The sequence below is a fragment of the Carya illinoinensis genome, chromosome 8 (assembly GCF_018687715.1).
Source record: "Carya illinoinensis cultivar Pawnee chromosome 8, C.illinoinensisPawnee_v1, whole genome shotgun sequence".
Taxonomy (NCBI): Eukaryota; Viridiplantae; Streptophyta; class Magnoliopsida; order Fagales; family Juglandaceae; genus Carya; species Carya illinoinensis.
In genome coordinates this window covers 26,832,736-26,855,762 of record NC_056759.1, presented here as the reverse complement: position 1 = coordinate 26,855,762, position 23,027 = coordinate 26,832,736, and the positions used below count along the sequence as shown (strand labels likewise).

The following is a 23,027-nucleotide window of genomic DNA, read 5'->3' as shown; positions in this document are numbered from 1 at the left end:
TTCTAGTCATAAGGTAATTATATAAAAATAATCTTACAAATTGATGTTGTTTTATGTAGTTTATCAGATTGTAAAATTATTTTTATTATAAAATATATCTGACGGATAATATGAAACTATGTCAGTTTGTGATATTACTTTTGTATAATCATTTTGTGACTGTAGCACTCTTCTTTTCTTGACTAAAAGGTAATTCATAATTTATAAAATAGTTACTTAGTAGTCGATACCCTTAATTAATAATAGTTCCCAAATCTTGATGGACTACTAACTAGGTCTTGTTTAATTACAAAATTCAGATAAGATAAGATGATATGTTTTGTTAAAAGTTAAATAAAATATTGTTATATAATTTTTTTAATATTAATTTTGTTGTGAAATTTGAAAAAATTAAATTATTTATTATATTTTATGTAAAAATTTATAAAAATAAAATTAGATAAAATAATTTAGATTTAGATATTCAAACCAGCCCTAAACGTCAGCATCCACAGAACATCCGATTGCGATGATGCTGTGCTCTTTTCAACGTTGTCCTCTAATGGGAGATGGCTTGCAGTAGACTTGTACGTGACGTAAAAAGGCTTAAGGGTCATTTCCATTTGATATTTGAACAATTCTAGTTATCGAGAAAAATAAATATTGTATTCGATCAATAGTGAAAATTATATTTTTTTAAAAAATTTAAATATTTTTCAAAAACTTATAAATACATTAAAATATTTTCTTAATCATTAAGTAAAAATATAAAAATTAGAGAATGATTTTTCCAGTAACTTATCTCGGTGGAGATTTTCCTTTCTATATTGGCACTAAAACAGCCTGGAGTAAAAATTATAGAGCTGTAATGCCGCCTAGCAAATTTAGGCATTTTTTTATTTGTTTTTTTTAATATTTTTTTAATATATTTAAATATTTTAAAAAAATAGAAAAAAATATACTAATATACTAAAAATCACTTTCTTAATCATTAAGTGAAAAAAATTACTGAGCGGTTAAATGGAATGGTAACAAATGGGCGGCATAGTATATTTTTTCATAATTATACGGTGATGTAAAAAACTTGAAGTCATTTCTAATGGGGGGAGTTTTGCCTGGTCCGATCAGATTCTGGGAGGTTTTGTAGACTAGACGGAACCTATTCGATCTAGAGTTTTTCCACCCTAAACTAGACTGAACTCCTTAAGGATGGAGCCGGTCCAGTCCCATTCAAAACAGTTCGGTCTGGTCAGTCCGTTCGGTCCACCTTGTATCTTTTTATTTATTTTTTTTAAAATTTTTTATCTAAAGACATTTTGTTTAATACTTATATAATTATATTGTAATATGCTTAATATATATACATAGAGTATTACTATTATATATATATATATTAATATATATATTAGTTATATGCTAATACTATTAGTTTATTAGTATATAGTAAATTAGTAATAATTATTTACTTATTTACTATAACAAATAATACACTAGTACTAATATTATAACTAATAACTATATGTAATAATAGTAATAACAATATCTCTTCAAACCCCACACATTTATTAATACTCTATGTAATACTATATTAAATAATAATAATATTCTTATTACTAATACTCTGTAATAATTACATCGAGATTAAGTTTTAAGGTTATCATGGTCAAACAGGTTCCACCCAAGCCTAGCATTGATGCCAGTTACAGCACAAACTGATAATTTTGAAACATAAGCAAAAATTGAAACTGAAAACATTAGAGTATTAGTCCATAGCATTAGATAATTAGTCCATTTAAACCTATGGAATATTTCTTACTATTTTTGAAATATTTGTCTACAGAACTATTGCCTGACGGAAAAACCATGAACTAAGCATACTCATGTAGGTCTGTAACAAAAGTAAATCATGGCTGTTGTGCTATATAATATGATTTTGCAAGCTGTTTGGATTTAGAGATGAGATGATTTTAGATAAAAGATGAAAATTGAATAAAATATTGTTATTATTGTTTTGGGATTTGATAAATTTGAATTGTTTATTACATTTTGTGAAAATTTGAAAAAGTTGTAATGATAAGATGAGATGAAACGAAACGCTTTCAGAATCCAAATGTCGACTATCAAAATATAGAGGCTTTATTTTGTTCATTCAGCATATTCAGAAGCCCTACTTGCAAACGAATTTTTCATCTTCCACATACTACTATTAAGCATACATCAAATATTACATTCCACCAATGCCATCTTTCCTGGATAAATTGTACCCCACTTGCTTAGAAATAATGCCACCTTGCTCTTCTGATCTTTAACCACCATTGGCACTCTATGTATTGATTACAGAGTCAGGTAATCAAGCACAGTGCATCCAGTCATGAGTTATTATATATGCTGGACTTGGACAATGGATCTGCATCCATATTTCCCAAGTAAAACTGCATTTTCTCATTAATTACTTGCTGCTATCAAACTTTACATCCGAAGGCTGCATAAGCTACAGGTTGGTTAGCTCTTGCTTGATGCGAAAGTTAGGCTGTTCTTTTAGTGAGTGAAAGAATGGTGGAAACCATCAGCTTGTAGTCAATTGGTTTTGTTAGATAAGCATCCATGCCCACTTCCAAGCACTTGGCTTCATCTGAAGACATTGCATGGGCGGTAAGTGCAACAATGGGAATGTGTAGCCCGGTCCCAGCTTCTGATTTCCTGATTATTTCTGTTGCTTCATAACCATCCATCTTTGGCATCTGTTTTGTCAAGAAGACAAAGGTTTAGAAATTTCATGCTATGTGTCAATCTAAGCACACGCATTATGCTACTTACCAAATGAAACAAACTGGTCTGGGGGTTTTTAATAAGAATTCCTCTTAAAATTGATTATAGTTTACTCTCAAATGTTCGAATAGAACCCATGCATTTTCTATTTGATTAATATATTGGGATAACCAAGGCACGAGAGCATCAGAAAAGTGAATTGTCTTAGATTCTTACTTGGCAATCCATTAGGATCAAGTCATATGAAGGAAAATCCTTGATTTCTGTTTGAGTTCTAGTGTTTCTATCTTCAAAGATAGACTCCCTTATACAATCTTCTGCACCAAGTATGCAATTCAGAGCGTCTACTGCCTGAAGTCCATCTCCGACAGCGAACACTGTTGCCCCCAATTTTTCCAGCATTATACTTGCAACTCTCTGGAGTACTGGGTTATCTTCTGCAAGCAATATTCGTACGCCTTCAAGGGACTTCTGTTCATTCGCAGCTTTACTTGAATATATATTACCTTGTGCTGTAGGACAGCTGATAACCAAATGTTGTTCGGAACTTTCGCTTTGAGCTTCTGATGAAAGGGAGGCTCTTGTGCAACATTTAGGTTCTTCATTTTGAACATCGTGAGAATTGAGCCTGACATGACATGGATCTCTTTCTGTTGAATAGTTTTCTTCTGAATATACGCGGGTGAGTTCAACTAAACAATTGTTAATTGCCTGGTATCCGGAAGAACCAGGTTTTCTAAGCCTCTCTCTTCGTTTTTCCCCAGTCTGAGACCCACTTACAGAATTAGAACTACCAATTTCAGAAATATCAGAATCATCAGAGCTGGCGACATCAAATTGTGTGGCATCAATCTCAAGATATTCGTGTAGATCACCTTCTTTGGTAGTTCTCAAAGTATTTGAACTTTTTTTCTGCCCTTCAAGATTTCTCTCCTTTATGACAGCTTCCAGAATGTGTATCATCTTTTCCTTGTAGAGTGGCATATTCACCATCAACATATGTCCCTTTCTGCGGAGCTCCATCTTTATGGCATTGGGAGTATCATGACTAAGCATCCAAGCAAACCTTGCTTTTCCAAAGTAACTGTCAAGAAAGTTAAGTTGTTCCTTCCATATATCCGTGCTCAAGTCAAGTAGTCCTATATCCACAAGTATGATGAAGGCCGGGTTCCTCATGTCTTTTATGTTCATTACTTTAGTACTCAAGGGTTCACTTAGTGAAAATTGAGCATCAAAGCCATTATTATAAACTGAACTTCTGATACGGAAGAGTTCCCTTAGAATTTGGGTCAATTCATTCCATTCAGATGCTTCCACAGTGAACAGTCCAATTTTATGTAACCACTGGGACATAATCAATCTACCCATTCTGCCACGTAGTGCAAGTAGCACCTGCATTCATAATTCGAATGGATAAGCTCTTTATTTTTTATAGTTGCATAGGTGATCTGCACAGGTTTTCACATAGTATTCAGACAAAACAAATTTTACTCACTACTAGATTCTGCTTTGAAAAATCTACTTGGCAATGTTGTTCTGTGCCATCTACAGGTGTAGTGAGAAGCAAGTATAGTTGCATTAGAGTGCCTGGACCATCCTTCTTTGCGACCTTGATTTCTCCGCCCATCTTGTTAACCTGTCATCAACAGTATAATTGTGAATTGAACAAAGAGATTTTTGCATTACGTGGGGATACAAAACCTAGAAAATAATAAGATAAAACCTTCATTTTCACCCCCACAAAACCTTAGTTTGATTTAAAATTTTCTGTTCAGGACAATTTGGCAAAATCATGGACATGCAGCTGATAGCCTAGAGGTAAAAAAAAGAAAAAAAGAAAAAAAAAACTTCAAAAACTCGAGAAATTGCAGTGTGCACATGCCTGCATAGAGAAAAAATAAAAAAGCAAGCGCCACAAGACAGATTTTCAATATAGCTCAGTCAATTGCCACAAGAAATCCACTATCAAAAATGGATTGCAAACTAGCCAGGGTTCAAACATAGTATCTGTACTATGATACCATGATTTTTAAATTAACATTTGTCTCAACAGCTTAAACTCATTGAACGAGGCGAATTTAATCATTTAATTCTACAATAACAATCTCGATACCGATACCACAATGCAGCCAACGATGCTCTCACACTTACTCACATTGTGCAATGTTTTGGTTTCCAACTCTCATAAATTAATAATAGCTATGCATTCACACCTTACCATCTTTTAGATGTGGGATTACCCTTATTTTGTAGGAACCATTGCGCCGTCCCCCCCAAACCTCTAAACTTACTGCCTTATGGATGGTACACAACATATATGTTGTTTTCAGTTATAAGCCATTGATGATTTATAACCCATGCATCATCAATATATATATATCAGGATAATTTTACTCACCAGGGTCCGCACAATGCATAACCCAAGACCAGTGCCACCATGCCTGAAATTAGCAAAAGATTCAGAATAATTTTCAAGAGATTTCAGTTTCGAATTTTTTGATTAATGGTTTATAGTTTTCATCATATGGATTCTCTTTATTTTGTGCCAGCTCAAGAACAGACAACAGGCTGCATGTTTATCAAAGATATTGGCAGATTCATTTGTGGACGATGAAGCCTGTTGGTTTTACTTACGTTCGTGTTGTTGAGGGGTCGGCTTGCTCAAAGCTTTCAAATACGGACTCCCACTTGCTTGGATCAATACCTAAAACATGTAAACTAATGTTAAATGTATTCAAAAACAGTGTCTAATTTTACAATGGATTTATCAATTTTAAGATTCCTACCACAGCCAGTGTCATCAACTTCAAACCGTAGAGTCATTCTGTTGTCTTGCTTGCAGGCCTTCTTTGTATGGCTTCCCTGTTCCTTCAACTTGGTCTTATGTGCAGGCCGTGATTTCTTCTGATTGAGCGGAAACTTTCCAATGTCAAATGAAGAATTTGAGTTCTCACACCATCCTCGGATAATGATATGACCAGCTGTAAGCCATTCAGAACAGTTCAGTACACAAGATTACTCTTTCTTTCCAGAGAAACATTATCATTTATCCCCCATATATAATTTTATTTTTGTTACTAATATGTCTTCATATTAACAACAGGCCTACATTTGTATATACTCTCCTACAAGGAATGTTGGGTTGAATTCCTTGTCCATATTGAACTTGCTATCCTATGAATGTTGCGGATGAAATATTAAATTCCACGATCTAAAGCATCATTGGATATTTTAACTTCTGAAAGGAGTCAATTGGAGAGATACCTGCTTCTTATCTGGTTTAATTGATATAATTCATTAGACAATAAGTAACTATCAAGTACGAGCTTCGAAACGTGACTGTAGTACACTTCTTGCTGAGGAATATTTAAATCATGTGTTGAATGGGAGGAGCTGGCCTTCCAGATTTGGATTTATTTTTCTCTGTGATGGGTAACGAGGTCTGGTGGGGCAATCCCGGTATCAAAGAATAAGTATGTGGTTTCAAAAAGCAGGGGGCATTCTCAGATTGGATTAGTGCTTGGCTTTCTTCCTTTAATCATTAGTTGGTATCGTTAGTTAAGGTGAAGTCATGAAAGGTTGGAAAGTCAATTTGGGGGAAGGCTTGTAATTCAGAAGATAAGGCATTGCTGGTGGAGATCATGCTCGGGTGACAAAGGTTGACAAGGCTTGCTCAGATATACTTCCTTTACATAAGCTTGGTCTTTCTATTTTTCCATGCAGGCAGCAAGAGGCTTGTATTCTTAAGTGACTTAGCCACTGCCAGGATGGATGACACTTGATACAGATGGGAGTTCTGTGGGGAATCCTGGTCATTTTCGGGGTGGTGGAGTTATCAGAGATGCTGATGGGTGTTTTTTGGCTGGTTTTTATTCTTATTACCATTGGAGTTCTGGTACTAAGGCTGAAACGATGGCTGTGGTGGGTGGTTTGAGACTTTGTGTCAGATTGCATTGTCCTTGTGTTGAGGTGGAGTCGAATTGTCAGGTTGTAGTTTGAGGGTTGGTTGGTTTTGCCATGGTTCATTTGAATTTCTTTTGGTTCGGTGGGAGAACATTCTTGAGGTGAAGGCTGGTTTGTTTGTTAAGTTTAAGCATGCCCATAGAGAGGTTGATAGTATTGCTGATATTTGTTGCCAAAGATGGCGCTATGGGAACCTAAGTATATCTTGGTAAAACTTCATTCCTAAGGCGGTGTAAAGAATTTTGACTACAGGATAGGCTTATTTGTGCTGTAAACGAGGATGGTTGGTATGGTGTGCTGGGCTGATTTTTCTCTTTTGGTTTGTTTTGACGGTGGTGTTCTCCCACCTTAATGAGGTTCATATATGACATTCTTTTTTCTTTAAAAGAAAAACTATCATGTATGACATCCATGCTTCCTTCTTACACATCCATAAAATTGAATGATGAACCAAAATAAGTGGAAAAATTAAAATATTCTTTTTGTTTTAAAAATTTTAAATTTGTTGGGGATGGAAGAACAAGGGTCAGATGCTCCCAAGAGCAAATGATAACTTACAAGATATCTGAGCTACAAATGATAATTCTCAATCACATGGTCCCAATCATTTGTAGCTCTAACTTCTAAAAGATACCCACCTGAAAAGAAGAGACTTTTTATTATCTTCAATCTTGTCTGGAACCAACAGAGCTATTCTTTAAAAACTATTTTTTTTTTCATTATCATTTTGAGGTTCTATTACAATCTGATAGTGCATTCCTAATAGCTATTACACATTGGCATTTACTATTACTGGTCCAATAAATAAATAAACATATTCATTTTTTCTCAGTTTTCTCTGTCTTTGTTGCATTTTATTTCATTGCTGCAGCACTGTCAAACTACAGCTATCAAATTTGCAATAAATGATTTGCACTTACACGTTGTAAACTTGAGAGAATTGCTAATTAGATTCGCAAATATTTGAACAACTCTAGCAGAGTCACCTCGAACTATTTTGGGCATATTATCTACACAGGAAACAAATAGTGGAAATCAGGATTAGAAACAGACAGCTATACTTATAATGATAATCTTTGACCATACTTCGAGTTGTCTTCTGCTGAGACTTAAATTCATACCAGAGAGATCTAAAACTGTTTCCACATTGTGGTTAATGCACTGCACTGAGAACATATCAACAAGTCCTTCAAGTTCTCGCCCTAGGTCAAACTCAGTTTCTTCCAGCACCAGCTTTCCAGATTCAACCTACATGGTATTTTTAACTTCACTGTCAGGAGTGCAGTTTGCAGAATAAAGTGGTGATTTAGAGTTATTGTTGCTCACAAATTCCTAATGTTGCTGTAAAAATTGAAACTGAAGAAGTATATATTACTGTAAACCTCCTCAACAAACATTTAGTTTATACACTACGTATGTCATCATCTTATCCAGTGTACTTCATAATTTCTGAGTCGCAAATCTAGGTGACTCTTTTTCTTTTCTAGTTGTCTGGTAAAGAATGGAAGGTGATCAACTATCTCTCCACTTATTAAAAAAACATATAGTCTATACCTTGCTCATAAACACAAGTGATTAGCTTGTTTCATATCATACCTTGCTCAAATCCAATATATTGTTTAGAAGCCGGAGTAGAGCGGTTGAGCATTTTCTAATCTGTGTAACAGTTGAAAATTGTTCATTTGTGAGGCAATCATCAGATATGAGAATGTCCAGCAACCCAATTACTGCTGCCATAGGTGTCCTCAGTTCATGACTGCAATACCACATTTTATTGTTGAATCTATTAACGTTGTAGTTCTATTATAAATCATTACATTCTAAAGGTGGGAATTACTGACCTCATGTTTGCTAGAAATTGGCTTTTATAGTTACTGGATGCCTCCGCCCTTCTTCTTGCATCAAGATGACTTATCAATTCTGCTCTTAGTTTCATTTCTTTGGACACCCCGTTTGTTAGTATAAAAATGCAGATACATCCAATGAATAGGATACACAAAGATGCAGATATCAATATCACCAACGTTTTGAAGGCTCTCTCATCAACCTTCCCCATTATATTTTTTCTTGGAATGATGATGACGCCCACCTGCACAAAGCTCAGTTTTATTTTATCCTTCAATTCTAATAGATGCTACACTACTGTGGGCCAAGACAAAAAGGGAACACTAGGACAAGCCTCATGGAATTTTTGGTTGGGAAAAGAGTAACATAGAATTGTGTTTAAAAAACGAACCCTTTCCACTTGACCTCCGTCACTAAGTTCTTAACGACATATGATCTGAGATCTCAGCGTTAAGGAAGAAATTAACATATGGTCAAGACGTACCAAGGGAAGCCTCTTCAGTTTTAGGAAAAAAGAGTCAATGAAATACTGCTCCTGGCCAAGCCTGGCATTCTCTGCATGAATCTCGTGTCTCTGAGAAAAGTTATTGCCATAGGCTCCCTGCAGCCACCTAGCTCCCATTTTTATTACTTTTTCCTCGGAATCAACAGCCATCATTAGCTTGGGCCCCTTGGTTGTATTTGTCAAAAGTGGAGCATTCGTGGAGGTAGCAAGTAAATAACCTTCTTTGGATGTCAAGTATATATGCCCACTGTGGACTTCAACAAGTTCTTTCATAAGCTGGCCTACACTATAAAGTGCTGTAGTAACACCCACAACAGCCACAATGCTTTCATTTGAAGGGTCCCAAACTGGCAGTGCAGCTGAAAGCAAGGGTGAATCTGTATATTTGCTAACTGCCACATGCCATGAAGCTACACCATCAGGTACTTGTGAAAGCCCTGCAATTTTGATCAGATCATCTGGTGGGATTGGCTTTGCTTTTCCTATCTTCTCACCAGTAACGGGATCAAGGGGTTCCTGATACCAAATTGCAGAAATGTTACCATGTATGGATTGATCTTTCCAGCTTTGATGCGATGACAGCAGATTAATTTCATTAGATCCACCAGCACTGATTGAATAGTTTGTAAGATCAGAGTAGATGTAGAACGTATTATTACTCCTGTGATCTCTATGGAATGCCTGGACAAAGCCATTTTTATAGTTTATAGTTATTGCGTTGAGAGCTTTCCGACTTGCAAATAGTGCCCAAGTTATATCCCTCATCACTTCGTATAGCTGCTAAGAGGGGATTAAAAAAAAAAGGTACATATTTAAAAAACAGTCAAAAATATAATTCGCCAAAAACAGAGAGATTACAATGAATTGCTTAATAATTGATCAACCTCAACTTGTTCTGCCTGAGTAGCAGGTTTGTTGTACCGTCTGAACACATACTCTGACAGCTTAAGCTGTGCTGTTGTTATCTCAGTAGTAGAATTTATGATGTTCCACATCCGTGAAATGGGACGTTGTAGAAGTTCATTTCGAAGGCCATATGCTAAGCTATTCAGTGATTTTGTTGTGTAGATCCTTGTAAAATGCCATGTTAATATGGTTAGCAGCCCAATTAAAATGGCTAGCATCACCTGTAAAATTTTACCAAGAAGACAAAAGTAATTAGTTAAAGAACCAAAGATAATCTTCTGGGATCACACAGATAATTCAGCTTCTTCTTATATCAAACAGGATCTTTTAAAGTTATGCATCAAAGATACAAACTACCCATGTATGAATTTCACACTCATTTAAGCCCGAGAATTATCTCAACAGTTAAAAAAAATGAGCAATATAGTAATTCAAATAAGATCCTCGAGAGGATTGATGTGCCGTTCCTCAGATCAGCATCACCTTCATGTGCCCAATATCATGTTCACAACAAAAGCTCACTCGCAGGATGTATATTTACATTGATACAAGCAAATTGTAGACTTTGCTTATTCATGATGATAAGTTTGATACATGTTTGAATTTCCAACTCAACTGAATGTTCAGGGAAAAGTTTCAACAAACCATGATAGCAAGGCGAGCAACGAAGACGCTGTAGTAGGACGAAAGACAGTGAGCAGTACCATACTGGAATTGATGATCTTGTCGCTCAACGTCCCTGTGAAAGATTCTTCGACCGCGTGGAGCTGGACCGCTTTGTCTTCTCCAAGGAGTTGCAAAACCTGATATTCTATCCAACACATTTCTTAGAGGAGTATCCATCGGAGTGCTTGGAAGTGGGGTACATTCACAACATTCAGGGTGGGTTTCATTCATCTGGGTTTCCTGCCACTCCTCCTGAAACTATAAAAGCAAGCATATTAGCAAAAGGCTATATGCGTGTACGTGTGCATCTGTGCGTACTACTGTGCTCCACACGCGCGCGGAGGGGGGAGAGAGTTTTAATACAATGCTTGTGTGGTGTCATTCCACTTTCTCAAGGCAATAGGCACCTCTATTCGCAATTTCTAATTGGGTTAATTCATAAGTTTTTAAAGTCTATGGGCATTTTGGACATTAGCAGAATTCTTTTAAAATTTCAAAATTTTTCATAATTTTATTCTAAAAATAATTTAAATATAGAATAATTTTCAATTTCAAAATTTTAACTTTTTTATCTAATTATTTCCTAATCATTAACTTATTAAAAAAATTATTACCTAATCATTATTTAAACACAAAAATCAATACAACTTTTACAAACTTCAAAATAAAATATAAAAATCAATACAACTTTTACAAATTTCAAAATAAAATTAATATTAAAAAAATTATATTCAAATATTTTTTTAATTTTATAATATTTTTATTTAACTTTTCCTTTATCATTTCCAAAAACCCAATAAAATATTTTCGCTCAATCTATTTCACTAATAATTACAAAATTATGAAATGTTCCAAGTCTCCAAACATCATGCTCTACATAATTGGGATCTATTAGGTGCATTTTTTTTTTTTTTGGCTCCAATTCATATATTTATAATCATTTCTCTAGATATCTCTTTAACGATATCTTTCCTACTAGCTTTATCCATGTTCAAAGTTCTATATATGAAAATGTTCTATTTCTATCCGTTTGAAGTATAAATAAACTCCTACATGCATGCACCACCACAGCGTATATTGGCCCTTTGCTCGCAACTCAATTTTATTTCGGACTGCTATGTTATGTTTCCACTTTTTCAAACTGAGGATCAAATGAAAGTAGGCATGGTAGTTTCTTCCAACCAGTCCAAACCAATAAGATGCAATAATTCCCCTTTGTTGGGGCTTTTAGTTGCAGTAGTATAGTCTATTTTATCAGCCTATACAAAAATTGTTTTAAGCAACGTTCCCTAGTGGGACATGGGTGGAAGCCATTTACTTGGCTCCATATCTATTTTTTCTTCTTTTTTGATGTTCTGTTGATTTTGGGATGACTTTAGGGACACCCACCCTACTGAAATTTATATTTTGTAATCTTTTAGTTTATCTATAAAATGTTAAACTTGCCTAAAAAACTTGTCTAAAAAAAAAAAAGAAGAAGAAGAAAAAACCCGGGGTGGGGAGGCGGGGGAGGCAGCTGGAGGTGGCTTTCCTATCTAGGCGTGACTATGGTTGTACCCTATTTTCTGAGAACCGGACAAGAGAGATAAATTCAAAGGAACTTATGACCCTTTTAAGCCTAGCCCAAGTTCCATATATCTTGAGGTTCAAAGTGGTAGCAACATGGATGTATAATTTCGAGGACATTTCTGAAGATTCCATGCATGGGGTATGACCAGCACATATATTGCAGAAAACTACCAAAATGATATTTCAAGAAAGTGATCAATAGTTGTGCCAATTGCAATAGTAACCACGGAGTACATGTGCCATTGGCTCATTTGTTGAAACGTGGAGATCATGCATGGATTATTGACTTTGAGTGGGATTTGAGTGACCACTTTACAATAAGGTCACTGACTCAAGTGGTTTGAAAATCTCATGAATGGGGCAGGGCTTTGGGTGTGTGCAATGATGCCTGTTGTTATTTGATCGGTCATGTCATGTCATGTCGAAATAATGCTGACCTAGCCTTTTAGTGCTGGTACTACCATACTACAATGTTGAAAATTGATCAAATCTCCAAGATTGTGACAAGAAAAAAAGGACTACATATGGTCAGCTATTACATGTGAGAAAAGGCCCACCTTTTAATCTACAAAATTATAAAGTTCTACTGATCCAAACTAAGCACAATGTCTTGTAGTATTAACTCTTTCTTATTGATTGTTTTAATGTCTTTTTAGCAATGGAAGTTATTTGATAGTAAAGACTGTTGAAAAGCATAGAGAGTGGTGGCTCAATAATCTTTGCGTTACTCTTGGTAGCTAGGGCATCTACTTAGTCCTGGATTCATTGAATTCCTTAGTAAGGACCCTCATGTTTTGTTTCTAGTGAGTAGAGTGCTACTATGATTACATCAGGTAGGGAAGCTATCTATGATCACCTCTTCCAACCCTTTTATGCTATATATATATATTATATATATATATATATATATATATATATATATTATTGAGATTTCATGCATCACACATCTAATTACAATAATAAATTATTAATAGGGTATTGTGGGGTTTCTTCCTTTTCTTTTTTAAAAAAAAAAGGTTGGTGGGATTAACCAGAGATGGCTTCTCTACCAGGACATGACTATAGTAGCATCCAAACCGTTGGGAAGCCAGACAGGAAGGACCTAGATGACAAGAATCATAGGCGCTCCCTACTAGTCGGACTTGAGCCATATCCTGATCTCAACCCCACGAGGTTATTAATGATCCATGAGCCAATAAGTCACTAATAATCATGAGCGCTTCTTGTTGCAGATCGATTTTGACCCCAGGACCTGGTGCCCACTACTAAAATCATGGACCACTGAGCCACCATCCTTAGTGATATAGGGTATTATGGAATTATTATATATATATATATATGCGTGGGAATTATTAAGGATTTAAATGAAAAATAATATATTGAGCTCAAATAATTTTGAGATCGTGAATAAATTGTGCTTTTTGGATCCAGGTATCAATGTTAACACTAGATCTCTAAGTTTTGGTTGATCAGTAAGTACCATGGTACTACTCTTTTCTTGTTTGTATGTGAGTAATGGAAAACCTTACAGAGTTAACTTGAGCAGAGAGAGAAGCCAAAAGTCAGTTATTAATTATAAGATTCATGGCTTGTAAACTCTTTAAGTTTATTAAAAATATATATATAATAATGTTAAATAATACTCTTATCCCATGACTTTCATCGCACTATGTAATTGTGAAACTTTTCATCAAGTTTGAATCATCTCTTTTTTTTTTTTTTTTTTTTTTGAAGAAAAACTTAAAAGTTGATAGACAATGTGACTTCATTATAGTAAGATAAGAGCGTATTATGTAGAATTTTCTTTGAAAATAACTACTTATAAATGAATTATATGCATTAAGAAAAATACTTCTCTTCTTGTTTTTCAAATAGATCTCTTCAACAATGTAAGGAAAAGATTCTTTCCCCAAACTCTTCTATTCCAATGTTTTTGTTGGTTGTATATGTTTCTAAATGAGTTATGCTACATAAAGTCAGTGTAAACATATTATTTATTGTGGGACTCATTATAATTTTAAAAAAATCAAAACACTAATAATTTTTTATGCTAATTGATGGGAAATGTTTCCACATCAGCCAAATTTATTGGGCGTGCCATTATACACACCCATATTATATATATATATATATATATATATATATAAATAGTTCCATGCATTTAAGGTATAGTGAGGAAACTCATTTGTGGTTTTGGGGAATTATGAAAAATTGAAGTCCTCCACATAATTCACATACCTATTGGGGAATTATGATTTTGTAACATTTTAATGGAAGGCCCAAATCGCAGGATCTATACTTTAAAAGGACTAATCAATGATATAATTAAAACCTGTTGAAATCTTATAAAGAGTAAGAACTTCTATTTTCTAAATAATGTGGGATCTTGTTTACCAACTGTATATCCTTATCCATATCATATGAAATATCACAATGAAACTTCTTTTTGCACGTTTGTTTAGTTTATTGTATCTTAGAGCTAGTTTCTTGCAAGCCTTTCTATGCAACCAATACAAGCAAAGAAGCAAGAAATCAATGGAGAGTTGAAAATCTTTTTTCTTCCCAAGTGGCAGTAACTAAATATTTTTATTTTTTTGACGGTGTAAGTTGTTGTGGCTGATATCAACCCACATCAGTTTAAGATAAAGGGTCAATATGTTCAGTGCGGCTGGCCTATATATTATAATGCCAAAATGTGTGGATGGTGCACCATCTAAGGTACCTTTACTTGGCGTGGCAAATCTAGAACGCGTACAATACTCATGGTGATCCACCTCAGGAATCCATAATCCACATTCTCAGAGCTCAAATAATGACATAATCAACCTTACCTAAATTTGAGTTTTTAAGCTGCCAATCACTCATCCACACTATGCCATTCCTATTGCACATCAAAAGAAAAAAAATTAATTAATTAAGAAACCTTATCAGCATTTGTCTTTTTCTTTGTTCTCATCTAATTAAGAACCAGCCCATGGCATATCTTCTTTCCTTGCTTCTTATCTTCTCAGCCCCTTTTCCCCCCACTTTAGAGATTTAGAAGAGGAGAGCACCTCACTTTAAAGCAAGGGAAGGATAGCAAAGCTATGTCATTTCTTTTTTTCTTTTTTTCTTTTTTTTTTTTCGTTTTTGGGTGTTTGAGAAAATTAAATAAACTTATTCCCCTTCTTAGATAGATATACATATGCTCGGCCACTTATTTTGAGAATCACATGTGGGTTGAAGACTTCCAAAGTCCAAAAGCATCTCCATTCGACAACCAAGATTTGCTAATCCCAGAAGATTGATTTGGCACCTTTCAAAACTTCACCCATAATATCTTTTCAATGTTTTGTGTCTATATACTTGGCTTACTAAAACATTTTTTCCTAATCAAATATGTATTAAAGTGAATTGATAAAACATGAGGAAGGGGTGGAGTTCGTGCACGCGCCGCTTCGAAAGTCTCGGGTACGATTTGTTACGAGTATTTCTTGAGTGATCTTAGTTTAAAGAAATAAGAAGAACCAATTTTTCATTATGAATTCATCAGTAAAAGGCAAGAACCAGACAAAGAATCAAGAAAGAAATGGAAAGGATGGCGACATTTTATAGTTGGGAGGTGTTCACACTAAAGGAGCATTTGATTCGTCCCTTGGTATGACTTCAAAAGAAGTCCATAGCCTTTGAGAGCTTGTGGTGTAAAATCTAAGTAAAGAATAATTTAAACACAAATAGTACCCAATTTATGGAGCCAAAAATAAATCCACTTGCACTAAAAATTAACAAAAATACAAAAATATGGGGCGGCGACTGATATTTTACATGATGTTGATAGGAGTAAAAGCAGAGTGATAATCTTGCAGGAAATCACTAAGAGTTTAAATAATTGCTCTGAAAAAGATATCATAATCTTTAAAATATTGATTTCAATCATAGATTAGATTCCATTATCATTTGGTTCACAATCACATACACAGCTGAGGAAAACACGATTACTTAATAAATATAAGAAAAATTTTATTGTAAGTGATTATGTGCATTAATATGTGCACCTATATAACGTTATTAGTTAGAAAGTCAGATTTTAATGAAAATGATATCAATTTAAATTTTGAATATAAAAGTAACAGTATTGATACGTAGATCGGTATGTGAATTCACTTGTACATAACAAAACTCATAAATATAAAATAAACCAAGATGAGGACATATTAAGCCATATCAGCCTTTCTCTTCATTAATTTTATAATAATTATTCTAGAATTTTTGGTTTATTACAAGATTTTAGTTATTTCTCATTTAATTTCATGTCTTACGTGACAGTATAAAAATTTAAAATAATTTGATAAGTAATGGAATTTTGAATTCGAAAACTCTTTTGTCTTTCTTTTTCATCTATAATATTTTATCTTCTTTTATCTATATTATTTTATTAAAATTAGCAATTGAAGGTCATGTTCAAACAACTTCCAATCAAGTTATTAACACAACTAAAATACAATAAAAACTAATAATTAATAAACTTTGGAAAATGAACACACTAACAACTCTTTTACAGGATTTCTAATTTCGCCTGCCACCACGTGGTGGCCGACGGTGGGGAGAGAGGTCTCTCCTCCCACAAACAATTGAGCTTTTTATTTGTATTTTTTAATTTTAAAATTTTAAAATAAAATTTGACACGTGACCGGCTCATGGGATGGCAGGTGTTATCCTTTAACTGACATCGACAGAAAATTTGATGAAGGAATCTGGTCCAAAGTATTAAATACCACATGATTAATTCTCAAAAGAGAAAAAGCGGCTAAATGTACAGGGAGGTATGTCCAAATTTCCCTTATATATTATACATATTAATATAATACATATTAATATAATATATATACACATACATGATACATCACCCTTCTTACTAAATATGATGCATAATAGCATGCGACTCATTAAAAAATCTGAATTTCAAAACCCGTAACCTTTATCATAAAAAAACAATACGGACTTGTTTGATAGTTTAAAAGTAATATAAGATTCATTTTAGTTCATCTCATCATTATAAATTTTTTAAATTTTTACATAAAATATAATAAATAATTTAACTTTTTAAAATCTTAATTCAACTTTTTAAAATTTTTAAATAATAATAATATTAAAAATTAATATTTTATTTAACTTTTAACTTTTATCTTAAACTAAAAATTCACATCCCAATCTCCATACCTACCTACACGCCAGTGAATAAAAAATTAGGCCTCAGAGATTATCCCGACACTAGACTATAAAAGTCTTAAAAAAAAAAGGAAAAAAGTTATTCCTAGCCAGGGTTTAGACCAAGGTTTTAAAAACCGTTCCGTTCCGGCCGGAATGACCGAAATTTTTCGTGCCGGAACAGTGACCGGAACCGGATAGGTGTCTATTCCGTTCCGGGTCAAATTCCGGCCGTTCCGGTCAATTCCGACCGGAATTCCGATATTCCGGCCAGAATAGTAATTCCGGTCCCAAAAAAAAAAAAAAGAAGAAAAAAAAAGAAAAAAATTCTCTTGTAAATAAGTTGAAAAATAATGAATAAAATTATACTTTTAGAATTCAAATACCTCTTTCCGTGCACTAGAAGTATTGTTACTTTTAATAATCTGTCTATTCTTTAATTTTTTTCCTTTATTTTTGTGCCTTAACTCAAGTTTATGATTTTTTTCAATATATATTCATTTTATAAATCTTTAATTCTTCTATATATATACACATATACATATCACACACTTACATATATATGTATTTATTTGATTAATTGTTAGTTTATATATACATATAAATATTTATATATAATATATAATTAATCTCGAAACGGTACACCGAAACGTACCGGTATCGAAATATTCCGTTCCAGTGCCTCGACCGGAATGGTCTCCGGAACGGATTTCAAAACTTTGGTTTAGACGAATCGATTCACGACAGGCGATCATGAGAACATTCCCCCACCACGAAAAGGAGCCCCTTACATATTCTAAGTCAGATATGCAATCAATTCAAATATATAAATATATATATATATAATAAATAAATAAATAAAAACCCACTTTCTGCCTTCTTTTCAATAGTTTGTTTTGCTGGCTCCGGGACAATATCGAGTCGAGATCCCCTCCCTCATGAAACCCAAAGAATAACTTAACAAAAAGCTCATTCACGGTGCTGTTACATAATTACATGGCCCTCAACCGGGTCAGCCCATGTCCATGGAATGTGAAAACCATACTTTGAAGGGCATTGAACCCAGATTATTTAAAGCATCGAGCAAAAGGGCCTGAGCAGCATATTCAAGCTCACCAATCATTTTGAGGAACAAAGTCCCCACTAATCTTGAAGATGTACAAGCCTTTGACAAGAAGTTTTTTGCAAATATAGGCTACATTCTGTATATGGGCAAACCTCTGGTACACTATGGAAAATTCCCATCGGCAATTACTGGGACTTCTTAGCCTTTTTCTCTTCGGCTGCAGCTTTAGCAGCAGATTTGGCTACGGTGGTAGGTTTGAGAACACTTTTAGGGTTGAATGCCTTTCGGATCTTGAAAGCAGCCCATGCAGTGCCTATAACATGGCCTGCAGCATCAAGCCCTTCACTTGTTGCCTGACCTGCTTGTTCCCCATACCTGCAAGATAAGCATTTTCCAAATTCCAACCCGTAATGGTTAGAGAAGCATAATGACCTACCTGCCAGTGTCTTATAACATCACTAAATCTGAAAAAAAATGGCCATAAAGACTAGGTCTGGATTGGCTACATTAGTTGAAAATGAGAAGAACCTACTTATTAGTTACTGAGATAACAAAGTTTGTCAACATCACCAAAGCATGAATACAAGAAAACAAACTTAAATTGCTGGTCTTTTATTTTATTTTCTCTCTCTCTCTCTCTCTCTCTCTCTCAAGCTCAAATCATTACGGCATCAATGAATGTATTTTTATGAGCTTTTACATGCTGTTTTACTCAATTTTTTGGGCATCCTCTGAATTTACCTGTGGGAGACGAGTTCAGTTGTCACAGTGGATGATGTTGACATGACATGTTTGCCAGCTACTTCAACAGCATCGCAGACTCTGCCTATTTTTAAGAAATTAGAAACATGTTTCTAAAGCACAAACAAAAAGAAATAACCATGTTTAATACAGGAGATTTGAATACAGATGTTTTGCCTCAGCAATAAATTTACTATAAAAATAAAATTACCAACAAAAGCTTAGATATCGGATCTTAACATCAACACTGAACAAACTCATTGGCTAATTGTTCATTCCAGACTCTTAGCTTGGAGGTATGCTCCTCCATGTCTAAGGTTCAAATTCCCTTGGGTGCAAACAATTTTTATGGGCCATCAGACTGGGGTATTTTCCTCTTGAATTATCTGAGGTACACTTGCGAGAAACTCCTTGCAGAGAACCTATGTACTCCCGGGAATAGTGGGACGCTGTTCCTAGACACCCGATGCCAATAAAAAAAAAATATATATTCATCTCATACTCTTCTGTTTTTTTTCTATGGGGAAGGGGATCTTGTGCACATTTGAATGGGATATTATCCTTTGTTTTTTTTAAGGAGCTTAATAGTTTCTAATTTGGGAGTCCTATTAAAAAGGATATATCCACGAGGCTAAAATTCCTGGGACATTGTACCGGGTCGGTTTCTTTAAAGGGTAATGATACACTTACCACCCTTTTACCACTATTTTACCACTTGTAGTGTATTTATTTTTTATCATTTTCTTTTAAATATTTTTTTAACATCCTTAACCATTAAGAAAAAATTTTAAAAATATATAATTTTAGTGATAGTCACTTACTTAATCATTAAGTAAAAAAAAAAAAAATTTTAAAAAATAAAAAATTAAAAAAAGTGGTAAAAGAGTGGTAAGGCTATCATTATTCTACTTTAAATATCAATGAATATTTCAAAATTCCACGAGTGGCTCTTGCCACATGCACCGTTCAAAATCTCTTCTAAGTTGGATTAGGAGTCAGTATTTCAGTACTTTTGTTCTTTGGGCAATGCTAGGGTGACCTGTGGGTTGCCAGTTCACTCGCCTTCTGTCTTCTATCTCTTACTCCTTTCCTTACCCTTATCTCCTCTCCTGGCACTAAATGTTATACTGTCCAAAACCAAAGAGAAAGGAAAGGATTTCTGGCGGCTCCTTCTGTCGCCAACACAAAAAGGACCCCTTCCCCTTATTTTAAAGAGAGGTTGAAAGCGTGAGCTATTATTTGCACACAAAACTATCTATATAGCTCCCCTCTTACTTAGCAATAATCATCACCTCCAAGCAATTTAAACCCATCCAACCAACCTTTCAGAAGTCATTCAATTGAGAAGACAAAAGGTTATAAAAAAACACATTGACCCTCAATTATTGATCTGTCTTCTTCCTGCTTGATTCTTCATATCTACCTCTGAGGAGCAGGTCAATGCCCAGGCAACTTAGACGGTGGCCTAAGGCAGTGGACTTTTTACCTAGAATTCTATCTTTTAAGTTTTTTCCCCATTTTCTTTAATAATCTTCCATTCTTTTCATCCCTGATCTTGGTGATTGCACCTTTCATTCTCAATGAAGAGGCAAGTATTTAGCTGAAAAATCTTTCACTTGACATACATATTCTGAAAAATCTTTCACTTGACATACATATTCTATCAAGTTATTTCTTCAAAACATCATCATATTGTGTAGCAGCCCCTGCTACACACGCAATTCTATCTCTCTCTACAGTTAAAACATACTTTCCCTGTCCACATGCATGATGGGGGCCATTGTGCTTGCAGGCTCGTATTCAAAGAGGAAGGAAGGATGAAGATATCCCAAATTAATCTCATAGTTATATATCATATCTTATAATTAATGCGGGTTGCACAGTTTCACAATCTATGCAACTAGTTATGAACTTTTAAATTGGAAGCTGCAGTATAGGGTAAAAATGCCATTCAGAAATATCTGCTAATTGTTAACACAAAAGATCAAGGGCTTGAGATGATCAACATACTGAACCCATCCAGGGTTGCAAGCACAATCTCCCCAGGCATTAGGCTGAAAAACTTCTTGCCCACTCTTGAATTTGCTACCGAACTTGTAAGAAATCCAGAGACTTTAACAACCCCAGAGAGGACGCCATTTGCAACCTTGTCCGTCATTTTGCTCACCCTCTTAACCCTACATATTGTCAGACCAACAATGTTCAAACGTTAGCTAAAAATGTATTGCCAATGCAATGACAAGAAATCATTTTCAATTTAAAGAACTCTTATGAACCTTTTAAAAACGCGCTAACTAGTTATGTCATAGCTCCCATTTTTATTTCAAGTATGCGCCATCTAAATTCTAAATCACTAAACTATAACTAAGGAAAACAAAAGACTAAACTGAAAGCAACACCACAAAGAGGAATAAATTAATTTTAATTTGTGTTTCTCCGTACCTTCTAATCCGCTTTAAGGTTTTGGGATCAATCTCCGAACTGGAACGCGGCTTCACCCTCTTCTTCATAACCTCATTTCCCAACTTCAACCTCTCCACTGTGACATCCCCACACCACAATATCCCCTTGATCAGCTTACCTGAACCCGCCGCGATCATCTTAGCGGCGGTCCCACTGTAGTCCTCCACATTTGGAGCCAGCGTCGTCCAGTAAGCGGCGCACTGCTTCTCCATAAGTTCCTTCCTCTCCGACTTCATATCCGCTGGCGAAATCTGTTTCGCCACTGACCCATCCAATGCCCCCCCTTTCTTAATCTTCGCATTCTCCGAAACCTTATGCATCGAGAAGCTACTGTAACTGTGCAAAATTCCATCCAGCTCCCTAACCAAGCACTCTTGCCCCTTGGACGCAATCGTCAACCCGTAATTCAACAGATCGTCAGAGTCCTTTCCATAATGCTTGTCTTCCTCGTCGCTCGACTCGGAACCAGATCCATGTTCCTTGGGGGCGCGGAACGAGAAGAAGTAATGCGAGTCGTCGAGCTTGACGACGGCCTCATCCTTGGCCAGCGGCCATTGGATCTCTTCGGCAACGCGGGCGAGTACGACAACGGCGTTGTCCCCCTGCCGTATACGTACGATAGTGAGTTCGCCACAGGCGAGCTCGACACTGTAGTGCTTGTCGACTAGGTTGAGAATGGCACCGGGGATCCTGATCATGACCTCCTCGGTGGCCTCAGGCGGGGCCGAGGGTGAACAGTAGCTGTTAGAGTTAGGGTTTTGGGGGTAATCAGGGGGGTCAGGAAAGAGGTTCTCGACGAGGTCTCGCATGTCGCTGGAGAGGTAGAGATTGTAGGAAGGGGACGAAGAAATAGGGTGAGAGGGAGCGTCGGGATTTGATTGGATGACATCGGGGTAGAGTGGGGTTTTATGGTTTGGATCTTGCGAAGCCATTGTTGGTGATGCTTTGTTATCACGAAGAAATGACTGATGGAGTTGTAGGGGGGTGTCGAGGGGAAACTTTGAATAGAGGGATGCTGAGGACGGAAAGGAAACGTGGCGTGACGGAGCAGGGTCCTCGTGTGACCATTTTTAACTGTTTCGGGCACTTCCCGCCCGCGCATGGAGTAACGATTTTCCAGATTATTAATTTAAATTAATACCACTGAATTATTGAGAAATTGCAATGCCCCCCTCCATTAAATGGAAAACTCAAATACCTACATAAAAATCTTAAAAATTAAAAATCTAAATAAAATAAATAAAAGGTAAATAAAAAATAGGAAAACACTAAACCCACCGATGGTTTGTCTTGGGAGTAGTTCTCCATATATATATATATATATATATTTTACTTAATAATTAAGAAAATATTTTTTAATGATTTTCT

At 35.2% G+C, this 23,027-nt stretch overlaps 2 protein-coding genes across 4 annotated transcripts; both read right to left on the bottom strand.

Moving 5' to 3' along the window:
- Positions 1 to 2,076: 2,076 nt before the first annotated feature.
- Positions 2,077 to 10,898, bottom strand: LOC122318826 (histidine kinase 1-like). Of its 3 annotated transcripts, none has more exons than XM_043136482.1 (13): positions 10,613 to 10,898; positions 9,946 to 10,188; positions 9,041 to 9,841; positions 8,553 to 8,800; positions 8,308 to 8,467; positions 7,833 to 7,959; positions 7,632 to 7,721; positions 5,535 to 5,729; positions 5,383 to 5,452; positions 5,147 to 5,189; positions 4,244 to 4,384; positions 2,965 to 4,140; positions 2,077 to 2,720 (listed from the first exon to the last, which is right to left on the bottom strand). In XM_043136482.1, the coding sequence occupies exons 1-13, from the start codon at positions 10,862 to 10,864 to the stop codon at positions 2,505 to 2,507; spliced, it is 3,762 nt and encodes a 1,253-aa protein (XP_042992416.1). In that variant the 5' UTR covers positions 10,865 to 10,898; the 3' UTR covers positions 2,077 to 2,504. The 3 variants fall into 3 exon arrangements, with proteins under 3 accessions (XP_042992416.1, XP_042992417.1, XP_042992418.1); XM_043136483.1 differs by having other exon boundaries at positions 9,041 to 9,838; XM_043136484.1 differs by having other exon boundaries at positions 10,672 to 10,892.
- Positions 10,899 to 18,432: 7,534 nt separating this feature from the next.
- Positions 18,433 to 22,750, bottom strand: LOC122317786 (protein EARLY-RESPONSIVE TO DEHYDRATION 7, chloroplastic-like). Its single transcript, XM_043134788.1, has 4 exons — positions 21,639 to 22,750; positions 21,207 to 21,373; positions 19,197 to 19,281; positions 18,433 to 18,830 (listed from the first exon to the last, which is right to left on the bottom strand). The coding sequence occupies exons 1-4, from the start codon at positions 22,589 to 22,591 to the stop codon at positions 18,641 to 18,643; spliced, it is 1,395 nt and encodes a 464-aa protein (XP_042990722.1). The 5' UTR covers positions 22,592 to 22,750; the 3' UTR covers positions 18,433 to 18,640.
- Positions 22,751 to 23,027: the final 277 nt, after the last annotated feature.